General features: G+C 36.2%; 1 protein-coding gene across 1 annotated transcript in view; it reads right to left on the minus strand.

Moving 5' to 3' along the window:
• Nucleotides 1-7143, minus strand: part of LOC149561857 (Beta-glucosidase, GBA2 type family protein) — an 86807-nt gene extending 79664 nt beyond the window's left edge. Inside the window, exon 1 of the mRNA XM_089825391.1 lies at nucleotides 6941-7143. Within this exon, the coding sequence (XP_089681517.1) occupies nucleotides 6941-7021 (81 nt within the window). The 5' untranslated portion in view covers nucleotides 7022-7143. The remainder of the gene's footprint in view (nucleotides 1-6940) is intronic.
• Between the last annotated feature and the right edge of the window lie 8577 nt (nucleotides 7144-15720).

Consider the following 15720-nt stretch of genomic DNA (forward strand, 5'->3'; position numbering starts at 1 on the left):
TAGCAGTTTGGCCTAAATAGTTCTGGTGGTGTACCAATTTCAAATGTAGAAGAAAAGTGACCCAAAAGAAGGATTCTTTTTCATATTCCATAATGTTTGTCAGTCCCTAGTTGCACAAAAGAAGACTCCCAATGGCAAACATTGACTTTTCTATATTCAATGATGTTTGGCAGTCCCTTTGTGTACAAAAGAAGACTGCCAAGTGTAAACATATGAATGAAAGAGACAAAGTTAAGTTGGCTGTAGAAGGAAGACTAGTTTAGTGCATGGAACATTATAGTGCGCGCCAAGATGAGGGCATTGAGAATTAGCAACTTTCAGTTGGTTTTCCTCAAATTGGGGTTTCTAGGTTTAAAATCTTTGTGTCAAACATGTTTGCAATTGATGTTCCTTGTTCTTTCATCTTTTTCCATTCAGCTGCAACATTGTTTCATTTCCTAGTTCTTTCATAGGTGTGTGTAGTGATAGTATGAAGACTATTGTATATGCTTTAATAGTATTTTTTCTTCATTAAATAATGGAACAATGAAATGTGGACTGCCTTTGTCAAAGCCATGTCCATACACCATCACCTGTTTTATATTGTCATTCATGTAATTGCCATAATACTATAAATAGTGTCTGTTGAAATGACCAAACCATGGCTGAAATTTGATATTAAAAATTCTACAATGTGGCAGGACCCATAAACCCAGTTATACTTTCTCAATATTTATAGCAAAGACTTTCGGTCCATCCATATATAACCGCAATTTGTGTGTGGCGGAAGTGGCTTTGTATGGATCTGAAGCAAACTCTACTGCATTGCTATGTCTCATCAGTAATGGAGCACTGCAGAGTCCCAAAAGCAGACGGTCATTTCCAGGATATCTTTTCCAGACAGTTGGAGGGATACTGGTATTTCCAAACAGGCAGGGAAAATAGGGGGCAGCCAGGGGGTATTTCCAACATACCCCTGCCTCCCAAAAATTTCAGTGTGCAGGGACACCCAGATTATCCCCAGGAATGTAACCCCATGTATCATAGGTATGACATCGTAAAGGATTTAAAGACTGCTTGCAACTCATGCTATTAAATATTGTGTTGATGTCATAGAGTTCTTATCAAATCTCTGCAGCACATATTTGCTCCCTATTTATTTTGCTAGTAGCTTGAGAGTGAATTTTGTCTTCCAGCCAATCTTCCTGCACTGATTTTAAAAAGGACACAAGATCATCTTCTAAGGTTACTACACTTCAGCAAAATTCATTGCATCATACTTGGTCTTTCATTTATCCAGAAGGCACTGGTTTCAGGTCAAGCCTTCTACTGCATTTTGTTTATGTCCTGGCCAAGAATTTGCATCATTTAGTTTAAATTACACAGTTTTCCTTGCAATCCATTGATTTTGGATGAGTGTGAGTGTTGGTGCTTCACCCAACCTTCATAATGGCCTCTAACTCTTATCAGCCCACACATTCCAATCATTATTCTTTTGTATTCTCATATTTATTTTAATATGCTTTAACCCTATATCAGTTTGACATTAAAAAGATTGTTTACAGTTTAATTGTTTTCATTAGATTTCAGTTTTATATGGCATCTATCATTGAGACTCAAGTTTTGGTTTTGAGTATAATTCTAAATTTCAGGTGAACATTGCAAATCATTCTCATGGTTAATTGTTCATTCATATTCAACTAGTAGTTTGGTTTTGGATCTTAGTTTACCTTTAGGCATCAGAGGAAAGACCTTTATATAAGCTCCACTACAATTTGATCTTGAATTATGTGTCCACAAATATGGTACATGGGAGCACCTATGAAGGTGAGAAAGTTCTCTTGATATGAACTGGCAAGCATTTAGAATTCAAATCATTCTCATGGTTAATTGTTCATTCATATTCAACTAGTAGTTTGGTTTTGGATCTTAGTTTACCTTTAGGCATCAGAGGAAAGACCTTTACATAAGCTCCACTACAATTTGATCTTGAATTATGTGTCCACGAATATGGTACATGGGAGCACCTATGAAGGTGACAAAGTTCTCATGATATGAACTGGCAAGCATTTAGAATTCCTATTTAAAAACAATAATTGCTAAAACCTTTGAATTTTAGCTCTGTAAGATAAGATAAATTATTAATGTTCAACAAGAAACCACCAAAAGGGTCTACGGGACTGAAAGTTACAACAGAGGAACAGCAGCAAAGAGGACACCAAATGGTGCCCAGGGAAAGAACCTACAACCAAAGCCAACGAGCAAAAGAGCAAAGAGAGGGACCATCCAGAGGTCCAGAGCAGTAGATCACAGTGAATAACAACCAGCATAAATCAAACAACCAACGGGAAGTAAACCAAAACCGAAGGATAACCACTGGGGCGAAAGGGGATCCAAGACCATCTCCGAGTACCCCTAGCAGTGGAGGGCTGTCGTCTGTGCATATGATCTCTGCGACGTCTCACGGATCTATGTGTTAGTTTTTTAATATGCAATTCCTCAGCCTAAACAATTATTGTTCAAAGCCAAAGTGATCAAATCCCTTAAAACGTCCCCAAATTGATTAATCATGTTCAAGCTTTAATTCTTCAAAAAAAATCCTCCAAGATTTGTTTAAAGGAGACTGAACAAGAAATAATCAAGTTGGCAGTTCAGGGCAACATTCCCACCGAATAATAAAACAGTAATTCACATTATTAATATCAGATTTCCACTCAGTAACATTGTTTGAGTCATAATTCTTCAACTGTAACCCAAAATGGCCACATTCAGAAAGCATTTGGAAGCCTAGGACAGGCACAATATGTTGAAAGGATGCAAATCTACTTGGCAAAGTACAACCTTCGATAACCACGTGGAAAGCACCACAAACTACAAAATATTAAAATCTAGGATACTTCAAAAAATAAAGAAATCACATTCATATTTATGATTTATCTCATTTCATATCATGGCCGGCCCCTCAACCTCTTGGGGAGGGCACTTGTCATATAGCTTGTCCAATTCCTATGCAAATCACTTCACTTTCTATTTTTTTCTTTTTATTTCCAATTAAGATATAATCAAATTGTCAACCAAGCATAAAAATAACTATGCTATAGTTTTGCATCTCACCTCAAAGATTGTTATCTTGTCATATACTGATCTCATTCTCCATAAAGCTTTCAGTATATTGCATTATCACTTGTGTTTATTAGGTTTATTCCCTTGTCTTGATTCATTGGTCTAACACTTTTTTTTTCACAATTTTAAGTGTTGTAGACTAGATTGTGAATTGAATCTGGATTAGTGGTACGAAATAATGGAAGTGGGTTGTTTCTTGTATTTCCAACAAGTTCAAAGTATTTGAAGCACATTCTCAAGACAGGTGACTCTTCATATTACCTTGTCAACTCAATTGATCTTATATGAAAAGCAAAATGGAAGATAGATATCTCTCCAAACAATTGATTGGCAAATCCCTCAAGTAGAAGGGGAGAGAGATGCTAGAATAATTCACCAATTGTGCTAAGGACATTCACATGTTCCTCCAATAAGCTCTCTTAATGTCCATCACCTTTTAAGTTGCAAACCAATTTCACTATCCCTCAATTAGAGTCCAAGACCTATGCAAACTTAGTAGCAAAATGGCTCAACCAATTGGAAACATATTTCTCAGTAAGATCAAAGAAAAATTTAAGCATTAAAGTAATGGCGTGAAGTTTGGCATTAAGTAGTAGGAACAACACCTACGGCCAACCTTATATTCAAGAAAGCTTCCCTAGGTAAGTATCCAGTGATACAAATCCCTTTAGAATCTTAGATAGCTATATTGAGTCATGTCGATAATTCGTGGGAAATTTATATCATTGTGATCACACTATTGTGACAAATTGAAAGATTACTAGGTATACAGAGTCAAAGGCTGGAATCTAGTTTATTTTACATCAAATTCAAAGATAATAACATTCTTACTCTAAAATGTGTTTTATTTATGTATAAAAAAAGCCTTTGTACCTTACTATAAACGGATCTACATAGAAAACCATTGCCTCACAAGATTCCAGGTTATAAAGAATATTTGCCCTTTGCTTTGGCATAAAGATTTGTTGCACAAAAAATGATGTCAAATTCACCATTTCATATACAGTAACCAAAATATGTGAAAAAATTAGAATCTGAATAATATACCAAATAAGAGTAGAGATCACGCACAATATGAGATGTTTCTGGGCCAATATGCCCAATATCTCATATTCTTAGAACTAGAGTATATCCTTAAGGTAGGGAAATACCATACAACACTCCAAAAGAAAAAAGACATTCCACTGTATATCTCCAACATGAAATCCCAAAAACATACAATATATTTTACATGCCTTACAATGATAATTGCCTCCTATATATAGACCTCCTCCTAATAATGTAGTGGAAAGGAAACCCACTAATCCCAACAAAGGTCGAGTCATCATTCAGTTTAATTTATCACAAATGTTATCCACTAAAACCCATTTAACTAACTAAAGGTCTGTGTGCCACATATCGGCATCTACATCACCTCGTAGTTTCATTTGCCTAGCTATGTATCAGTAAGTTACTGGTGACTATTGAGGGTGATGCTGTAAAAATTCAGACAGTAAACCATGGATTCATTCTTTTTGTTAGATTAACCACATTGGTGCAGTTGCACATTTCCAATATCATTTACTTCTAATTTGTTGCTTATACCAAACTCCAAAAAGAAGATAGATAAGTTTATTCAAAATGTTCCAATTAGTTAAGTGACAAATTTTTAAAGGCCCGCTAGAAGAACCTTGTCTTCCTAATATGCCATACTACCATACGTACACCTCGTTATAGATAACACACTCCACAAATCAAACCACTGTTAGATTGTTGCCTGAGCCTGACTTAGCCATGTCATGCAAAGAAATAAAGAAAATATTACAATATATATACATAAGGCATTGACATAATGGTTGGAGACATAGTTCACATAATCGCCAAATAATCGGCGATTTGCCACTAATCGCCAAGTTTTTGGCAGATTTAATCAAAGAGTAAAAATTCACCATTTTTTTGCATTTAATCACCGATTAATCGGCGAGTTTTTGAAAACAACTTGGCCGCGTTAGAAGACAGCAAGATAAAGGGAAAAAACAATATCGTTTTGTTTGCCAGTTAATTCTCTACATTGGGAGGCATTTATATGTATCTAAACTCTGCTTGTTTCTTTTGTGTTCTCTTTAATTAACTCATTAAATGCATCTTCTCATTGAAATTTCAAAAAAAAAAACGTATTTTTAATTAAATTTTAGCAGTCTTTTTAGGTTCACAAGTTTTTTAATAAAAAAATGGCCAATTTTTTCCCAATTAAACCTTTTGGGGGCTTGGCGAGTTGTTGCCAAGTGAGAGTTTTCCAACTATGGTTGGACATATAAATTGATTTCCTATAATTGAAATTCGAGATTGTTAACTAAAGGGTGAAGTACTGAGCCTTTCTTCGACAAGTGTAGGTCCAGCTAGTGTGAGGGTGTAATTCATTTCAAAACCTCAACTCGTCTCTCGGTTTGGGGTCTTGCTGATTCCTTTTTCAAAAAATGGCAGACTTGAGGATGAAGATGATTCTCCCGTATAAAAATCAGGAGGTCAAGGAGAAGTTTAAAGATCAAGACAGGCAAATCACCCATTCAAAAAAACCATTGATTTTCTTGGTCTGGTTTTTTAGACATTATTGTACATCGAGTCTGCTTCTGGAATCAACAGCGTGGATTTTATTTGCATCAACATTTTCGATCATACTCAGTGATCCTTCCATCATCAGGATGAAAGAGAGAATTTATTAGCCCAAAGTGTAGTCCGTTGGTTTGAGACTTATTCCTCTTCTCATATTCAATTTGAGGGAAGTGATCCAATTCCACCCTCTTACATGAAGTGCTGTATCATATTTCATATTTTCAAATAAAAAATAACTTTCATCATAAAAATATGGATAAAGTGTTCCTATATGTCTTGAGGTTTGTAATTAATACACAGAAAGCAACCACTAAAGCGGGCCTTAGATTACAACCTTGTTGAAATGCTGTCTGCTAAAATTCCAAAGAAGTATATTTCATGCAACCACTTACATGTAGCCATTTATTGTGATGAAACATTGCTAGTATAATAGGAAATTATTTTAGGACCCCTAGAAATTGCCATGCTTGAGCCGCATTGTCGAAAGAACTTTTTTCACGGAACATTGAATATTGCTTCAAATTTGTACCTCCTTGTAAGAAAAATTTAATCCAATATTGAATAACATTGTATATTACTTCAAATTTGTACATCCTTGAAAGAAATGTTTAATCCAAATACTGAATAACAGTTTATATTGCTTCTATAATTGTACCTCTTTGAAAGAAGAAAAATTATCTACTATTCAATTTTTAATGTGACAGTTTGCTCATAGCCTGCATCTGTTTCAATTTTGAATTTTCAATATCTTATGTTCCAATTTATTTTAAATATATTGGTCACTGTCCGTTAAAACGTGGTGGCCCAAATGAGCGGTATTTCTTCCAATATTGAAATTTCAATGTCTCACCTTTTCGCTTTCCTTCAACAACTGCTTGCTTGTGGGGGTGTTCTTTAAATTGGCAAAATAAAGAATTGAAGAGCATTAACAATTATTCTACCCCAGCCTTCTTGTGTTTTGCTACTCTGTATAATGGAAACTTGTTCAAAATTATAACCATTTCTTCTGCTTGAACACACATACACAATGTCCAGAAACTCGAAATAAAATCCGTACGCCAACTCGAAAACAATCATTGCTTCACAAACAATTGCAATTTTAACTTGGACAGAAAATAAACAATTGAATTACATATTCCAATGGACAACGCATTTGTTAAATCTCGACCTCAAAAGAAACCATTCAAGGCCATTACAGGGACAGTGATTGCCCTAGATCGGAATTGGAAAATGGTAAAAGTTTTACCAGTTGCAAAGTGGGTTTCTGAACATAATTATCTGCGGGCCAAGAGTTTCTTCTGCTGTGGAAAAGTGTGCCGCTCACCATCCTGAAGGTCACCTTGCGTTAATCAGATCTGCATTTGAATTTCTTCAAACCACACATTGGGGAAAACGGCAATGAAGAGGACCAGGAGCAGATGGAAAGCATATAGGATTGCTCCTTCCTGTATTATTATTAGGATACACGCTCCTATTTAGGCGTGTCAGCTGTGCCGTATCCCACATGTAGGCTATGTATGGGCTGGTTTTGTTGCCGCCATCCATGAGAAACAGCTCATGTATGTCTTGACCAAAATTTCCATGTGTGAAAAATCATCATCGACTCCATAAGTCAACAGAATAGAAGACAAGAGAAGATGGAGACGTGACATTTTTCAAGTTATTAGAATTGGTATGTTATTGTACAGCAAATAACTACAATTGTAATTAATTTAGGGAATTCAATGGAGCGATGCAAGTTAGTTGGGAAAATAAATATAACATTATTTCAATTGAGGTGATTTAACTGTGTAATTTAGTTATTTATAACTCAAATTAATTAAGAATGTTAACAGTACGTAAATAAAAATAATAATAATAATTTTTAAAGGAGTTTAGATGATTTTATCTTTTTAATACTTTGTAGTTGATGTGTAAGATATTAATATGTGTATATGAAGATCAATTAACAGTTCAAATGTAGCTCTATTTTAAATTAGGTTGTATATTAAGTTTAAATCGTACATATATTGTTCTTATGGATTTGCATTACATTGTTTTGATTTATGGTATTTATTCATAATCTATTATATTCGTGTCTAAAATAAGGGTAGGTGGTTTGTTCTATCCAAAACAAAATTTTCAACTTCCTTGGTGATGAGTCGAGTGATGTAGAGAGATTTGGTCACTTGGTGTTTCCAAGAAACAACTTAGGTTTTTGCTTCCACTAGGAACCCTTCCAATGGTTCCACCTTCTAAGCCTACTCGAAAGGCTTCCTCTTGGCATGAACTTGCTTCGGTTTGCCCTCTTGTGACCTTCTATATGAGCAATCCATCCACCATGTGAGTTTTACCACACACTCACTCAAATGTTATCCCTTTTGAGGTTCACTCAAGCAACCAACCTCTTGTAAATCAAGATCTTGTCTTCTTTATGGTAACAAGGCTTATGGACATGTTTTCCCTCTTCAACGAACTTCAAAATCATCAACCTGGTCACTTGGATCGACCATTGCCATCCCAGGACATCAAATGGCACAAATTGACCTCCTGGTGACCTACTAGCAATTAAGTCTCCTAATTGAGTTATTTGAACTTTTCTCCAAAATCTTCCACACAAGGGCATAAAAAATTTTCATTTAGGATACCCTTTTCCAAGTTCTTTAAGATGTTAAACTCTAGTTTTTGGGTTCTTCCATTAGACTGTCATGTTGAAAACAATTGATTAATTGTGTATTGTCTCTGATGTTACACAAAATGGCATATCATTACCAGTTAATGTATGTCGAGCTCACTCAGGCAATGAAGACAGTTTCTTGTGTCTGTCAACGTTCTAGAGTTTGCCAAGTTCAAAAGACAGTATCTACCAAGTTCACTCAGTCGTCAAAAGAAATTTTACAGAAGTTGAGTGTTAACCAAGCTCACTCGGTTAACGAATAAAATGTTGGATGGAACTAGTGTTAACCAAGTTCACTCAATTACCAAAGGAACTTTTTGAATATGTATTCTTAACCGAGTTCACTTGTTTAACATAGGAAAATCATTTTTGAGTTAGTGTCTACCGAGCAGGGTTGCTAACAAAAGATTTTCTTGTTTTGGCATATTGAGTTCAATTGATTTAATTGTTGGTTCTAGCTGACTGAGGAGATGAATATTAAGTATTCTAAGTTGTATTCAAGCTGGCTTCATAATGTGCAAAATATAAATATAAGGTCAAGTTGAGAATTGAATGTTTGGAACATAACAGAAGATTTGAAGATGCTTAGAGGAAGCGAATTACAAGGATAAGAAGAATATCATTATTGAGTTGTAAAGATACATTCGATTAGGAAGGATCAAGTATACAAGCTAGAATTGATATCTGTAATCAGCAATTCAGTTGCATCAGAAATCAGGTCAGGCAAAAATCTTTGTGGATGACAGGAAATGATGACTTATGCAAGGCATTTTTAGAAGAGATGAGTAAAGAATTTGAGATGTCCATGTTTGGAGAGATAATTGATTTAATTGTTGGTTCTAACCGACTGAGGAGATGAATATTAAGTATTCTAATTTGTATTCAAGTTGACTTGATAATGTGTAAAATATAAATATAAGGTCAAGTTGAGAATTGAATGTGTGGAACATAATAGAAGATTTGAAGATGCTTAGAGGAAGCAAATTAGAAGGATAAGAAGAATATCCTTATTGAGCTGCAAAGATACATTCAATTAGGAAGGATCAAGTATACAAGCCAGAATTGAGATTTGTAATTAGCAATTTAGTTGCATCAGAAATCAGGCTAGGCAAAAATCTTTGTGGATGCACTTTATTTACAAGAAATGATGACTTATGCAAGGCATTTTTAGAAGAGATGAGTAAAGAATTTGAGATGTCCATGTTTGGAGAGATAAAATTATTTCTTGGATTACAGATCCAACAGAAGAAAGATGGCATGTATATTACTCAATCCAAATATATCAAGGAGATACTAGAGAAGTTTGGAATGAAAGATTCAAGACTAGTTGGAACACCTGTGTCTACTAAACATAAGCTTTCCAAAAATGATGATTCCAAAGAGATAGATCAAATCACATACAAATCAATGATTGAAAAATTGCAATATGTAATGCACATAAGGCCCAATATTGCATTAGTAGTTGGTATGGTGATAAGATTCTCAGCAAATCCCAAAGAAAATCACATGATGAAAATCAAGAGAATCATGAGGTATCTTAAAGGTACTGAAGACTATAGATTATCGTACAAAAAAGTAGGCAATTTGGATTTGAAAGCATTCACAGATGTTGATTGGGCAAGAAGTGTTGATGATAGAAAGAGCACAAGTGGTGGAGCATTTTTTCTTGGTAAAAGACTAGTGTCTTAGACAAGCAAGAAGCAGAATTGTATTTCTCAGTCTACAATAGAAGCAGAATATGTGGCAGTAGCAGTTAATTGATCCAATGTTGTTTGGTTCAAGCATCTATTGGCAGGTATGAAGATAGAGATCAAGGATCTAGTCGTTATCTTCTATGCTAACACCAATGCAATTAATATATCAAAGGATCCTGTGATGCATACCAAAACCAAGCACATTGCTATAAAATGTCATTTTTTGAGAGAATTGGTACAAGATAACGAGGTAAGATTGGAATATGTGAATACTAAAGAACAAATTATAGATGTATTCACTAAACCATTACCTAAGGATGTATTTCTGTATCTAAGAGGTAAGTTAGGGGTCATTCCCCTATCTGAAGTTCACTAAATATAGTTTAGTGATGCATCAACCAAAGCATGTTGAAGATCAAACAGTTGATGCAGTATTGACAAGGCACATTGCAAATGAATCAGTACATGGGGTACATTGATATTCACTGAATATTGTATTTGGCATGAGATGTCAAAGAGGGAGAAGTGCGATGTCATATCTCATGAAAATTTTATAAAGAGGAAGAGTATGAGATGTCAAAGAAGGAGAACTGGGTCTGATATCAAAGAAGGAAAGTTTTCAATTAGAAGAAAATGTTGAAGATAGAGTTTTGCTAACAAAGGGAGAAACTGAAGGTAGAGGGATTTCACACTAATAGAAGGAGTTCTCATGGATGAGAATCAGAATGAAACTAAGGATATGTTCCTTACTTTATTCTTGCTTTATAAATTTCATTGCATTATGACATGTTGTGTTGCCATCAATGACAAAGAGGGAGATTGTTGAAAACAATTGATTAATTGTGTATTGTCTTCGATGTTACACAAAATGTCATATCATTACTAGTTAGCGTATGTCGAGATCACTCGAGCAATGAAGACAATTTTCTATGTCTATTGAGCATTCTAAAGTTTGTCAAGTTCAAAAGATAATGTCTACTGAGTTTACTTGGTCATCAAAGGAAATTTTATAGAAGTTGAGTGTTAACTGAGCTCACTCAGTTAATGAAGAAAATGTTGGATGGAATCAATGTTAACCAAGCTCACTTAGTTACCAAAGGAACTTTGTGAATATGCAATGTTAATCGAGTTCACTTGATTAAGATAGGAAAATCATTTCTGAGTTAGTGTCTACTAAGCAAGGTTGGCTAACGAAGGATTTTCTTGTTTTGGTATATTAAGTTCAATTAATTTAATTGTTGGTCTAGTCAATTAAGGAGATGAATATTAAGTATTCTAAGTTGTATTCAAGCCAACTTGACAATGTGTAAAATATAAATATAAGGTCAAGTTGAGAATTGAAAGTGTGGAACATAACAAAATATTTGAAAATGCTTAGAGGAAGCGAATTAGAAGGATAAGAAGAATATCCTTATTGAGTTGCAAAAATACATTCGATCATGAAGGATCAAGTATACAAGAAAGAATTGAGATTTGTAATCAGCAATTTAGTTACATCAGAAATTAGGTCATTTCATTGTTACTTTCTAATCATTGTAGCGGTGATCTAAATCTCTTAACGGAGTTGGCTTAACAGTTATTTGTAAATCCTCTAACAAGGTGGCATTTCTAGATTGAAGTGTCTAAAGATCTCTAACAAGGCCACTCCTAACATGGTGATTATATCCTCTAACAGGGTCACACCTAAAAGTGTGTTTTGTAACCTTTAACAAGGTTGGCTCGTAACAGGGCTCACTTCAGAAGAGTGAAAATCAACAACTAGTTGAAATTGGTTTTTTTTCCCAAATTGGGTTTCCACGTTAAATCTTGGTGTCACTTGTTTTCATGCTATTTCTTTTATGTGCATGCAACTAAATTAAACTTAAGTTTAATCACATTAAGATCAATCTATTAAGTAATTACCAAGTTAAAATTGATTTGTAGTATTTTTCGAGTTACAACATTTGCTAGTGTAAATCGAGTGCATGTGTGCTTGTTGAGTTATGTTGTAGTGTCCACAACACACACCCTATTCCTCGCTCGGAATGGGGACCCCCTACTTTTTTTTGACTCCTAAACTCACAATTCAAGAGTCAGAAGAAGAAAATTTGTTTAGGAGTTTGCGTCGTTGAGTCAAATTTGAAAAATAAAAAATAAAAAATCAAAAAATTAAAAAATCACTAAAACATTTGAAAACTTGAAAATTTTGAAATACAAGTTTCAAAAAAAAATTAAAAAAAATCTCCCCCCTCCTCTTACCCCCGCAAATGCACCAAGGCACAGCATGTATTGTGCTTCGTGTGCAATGAAGGGGGGGGGGGGGGGGGGGGGGGGGGGGGGGGGGGGGGGGGGTCGCACTATAAAACCCTTGTACCCCCCTCTTCCTCCCCATTTTTTTTCAAGTGTTTGAGGAGGGAGGGTAAGTTTTCTGGGTGCCCCTGTGTGTTGGTCATCTAGCGCAGCAACGCCTCCACCCCCCTTTTTTTTGTTTGTTAAATTTTTGAAATTTTTTTAATAAAATTTTAAAAAATAAAAAAATTTCAAAACAAAAATTAAATAACTCCCAAAGGGGGATTTTATTTATTTATTTATTTACTTACTTCATTTTTTCTTTTTCGCTATCTAATGATTGATCATGTTTTCTTTTCTCATAATGCATAGGTAACCGCAACAAGATCAAATGGCGTCTACATCTGGAGCAACAGCGAAACCCATTGTTTACAAGTTCCAAGGCGTACCCCCAAAATTAAGGTTACTCAATGAGTATGCTGAGATCAAAGACACTGACCTCGAACACATGAACATGGGAGAATTCTTGAGAGTTTGCAACAATTCAACAAAAAGGTCAACCCTGAGCTCCACATTAATTTGTTCTGGATAAGTGAATGCAACATCACATCCAGGGACTGTGTAGTCAATTGAGTTGATCATGACCCTATCTTGGCATTTTGTTCCTGATGAGAGGGTAGTTAAGAGCCTCATCAGAGAAGTGGTCTTAGATCTGTGACCTGATAACATCGAGCGAGTCTTCCATCTTCCCAGAGCTGATCAATTCATTTGACTCTCCTATGAGGTGGCTGAAAGATGGTATAAAGATCATCACCAAGAAGCCATCGACATCATACATTCCTTGTACTTCATTGACAAGCCACCTCGAGGAAAAACAATCAGCAAAGTGGATATAACTCGAGGACACATGAAGGATGACATTGGATACTCTATCATTCTCTTGAGCAAAGTCATGGGCTTACCTACAACAGGTCATCTCACTCCATTCATGGTCAACTTAATTGAGACCATTAGGCATGCAAAGATACCATTGGATTGGGCCACCACACTTAGTGAAAACTTGTGTGAGCAGTTGAGGATGATAAAGGACAAGAAGAAGTTCTATATGACTTCTTATGTGGTGTACCTACTTGCAGCAAGGGCAACGAACTATCTTGGGTTATACAAAAAAGGCAGTATGCAGGACCCCGATGCTTGGCCATACATAGTTTATCCTTGGTGGAGAAGAAGCTCTCATTGCAGAGCAAAGAATACAGAATCATAAATGATGCTTTCATCTTTGTGATCATTCAATTCATTTAAGGGGACTATGGGAAGAGATTGTTCGAGGAAGCCAAGGCACAGATCATAGCTCTTAGAGCATATTTTATCTAGTTCAGGACATTTACATATATTCGAGTAGGTGGTGCATCTATCAATCTGAAGAAACTCCCGAGATACCCAAGTGACAAGTTGGTCCTAATGGAAATATCCTGGCAGATTGAGTTAGCTTATGAGAGGATCAAAAGATAATAGAGACCTTGTTGGGATTGGCCTTTTGTTGTTGGAGCATATCAAGTGAAGAGAAAACAAGATATTCCAACATTTGAGTGGGAATGGGAGAAGTATCCTCTTGAAGAGTATAACTCACCTCGACCATTCTTTGACAATGTTGGTACAGTGGAAAACCTGGTAGGGAAGGATTTTTATCATGAGGATGTCATTGAAGCTCATTGGATGAATGCCACAAACAACTACGATGTCCGCATCAGAGACTATTGTAGGATGACTTTGTATTTAGTAGAGAAGGCTCTCCATTTGACAATCCCTGATGAGATAAGGGTACACGACTCCAAGGAACTACTAGATCCCCTATTCAATGCAAATAAAGTTGGTGAGAGACCCATTCTAAATGTAGAAGTTGATAGAGAGGAAGGAGATGATATCAATCATCGAGCAAGACATGTCATTCGAATGACAAAGAGTTGGATTAAGAAGCCTTTTCCACTTGATCTAGTTTCAGATACAGTGATCTTCCACGCACGTGCTCATCCAGAAAGGGGTAAAGGGAGGAAAGTCACTATTCCTACCTTTGCACTCCAATCTCCTATGAGGCTTGAAACAATCTACCAACTTGATCGCCCAGTGGGATATTATCACCCTTCGGAGAGGAAGGAAAAGAGGAAGAGAGCCTCTCCTCAGAAGATTCAAATGGAGCCTATTGTAGAATAGGTATCTTCTTAGTAATGGAAGCCAAGTCCACAAGAGCCCCAGGATGGTGGAGCTACCCAAATCCAGGTTGAAATTTAGTTGCCTCTGGTTGTGTCAAGCCAACCAGAAGAGGGAGAAATTCTAGAGACCTCTATTCCTCCTATGTAAGAAGGGTCTGCTTCTCCTACAGTTTCAAAGAGACAAAAAAGGATAAAGGTTAGGATGAACAAGAGGCAAAGAGTCAGCAAGAGATTAGTGCCTAATCCATCAGTCCCCAAAACCATTCCGAAGGAAGAAACAGATGAGGAAGAAACAGAATCAGATGAGGAGGAAGAACAAGTGCCCCTACAAAGAAGAACTCAATTAGCAAAAGCCACAGAGTTGGAAAGAAGAAAGAGTGCCACGAGTACCCCACCACCCACCCAAGTAGAACCTGTAGAACTCTCTTCTTTGGAAGATGAAGTGCAGCAGTGGGTGAATGAGCAAAGGGAGCAAGGTGAAGATGTTTTCTCCATCCTAGATTTTGATTTCATGCCCGTGGGTACGAAGTTGGTTGGAGGTAAGATCATGGACACCCCTGCAGGTGAACTCCAACAAAAAGACTAGATGCAGATGCCACCAGAGGCACAGGGTCCTGATCTCACTCCTCCATCTCCACCACAGGTCACAGTGGTAGATAAGGGTTCAGTCACTCCTCCACCTTTGAGTTTAGAAGAGGAACATGTTTAAAAGGAACCATCATTACAAGAGCAACCAAAACCAAGGATTACTGATGAGGCATCAAAAGAGACATAGATAGTAGAATATGCGCAACAACCTTCTCAAGATGTTGAGTATCAAACTACATGATCTACAAAAACTAAGACTACAAAAGAAGAGTCCTCATAACAGGAGACTTCGAGCAAGAGTGATAAAGGGAAGGAGGTAGTTGAACACACCCCTTCATCATCTAGAGCCAAGGTTGTAGAGAGACACATCCCAAGATGGTTCCAAAAAGAAATAATGAGAAGTGCCAAGCATCAGTTTCGTGCTTCAGAGGATGACATTTGTGATATTGCAGAGATCTTAAACAAGCCTAATTCTCCATTACATGATGCAACACCATCTGCATTCATCACTACCACACAGAACCAGGACTTATTTGCACAAGTGGCTCACCCTCTTGAATGTATAGATGTAGAAGCTATTAGTCTTAAGGACTATGAAGTGAAAGATATA

Source organism: Cupressus sempervirens, chromosome 4 (genome assembly GCF_028749045.1).
Source record: "Cupressus sempervirens isolate cs-2001-9-10 chromosome 4, ASM2874904v1, whole genome shotgun sequence".
NCBI classification, from domain to species: domain Eukaryota; kingdom Viridiplantae; phylum Streptophyta; class Pinopsida; order Cupressales; family Cupressaceae; genus Cupressus; species Cupressus sempervirens.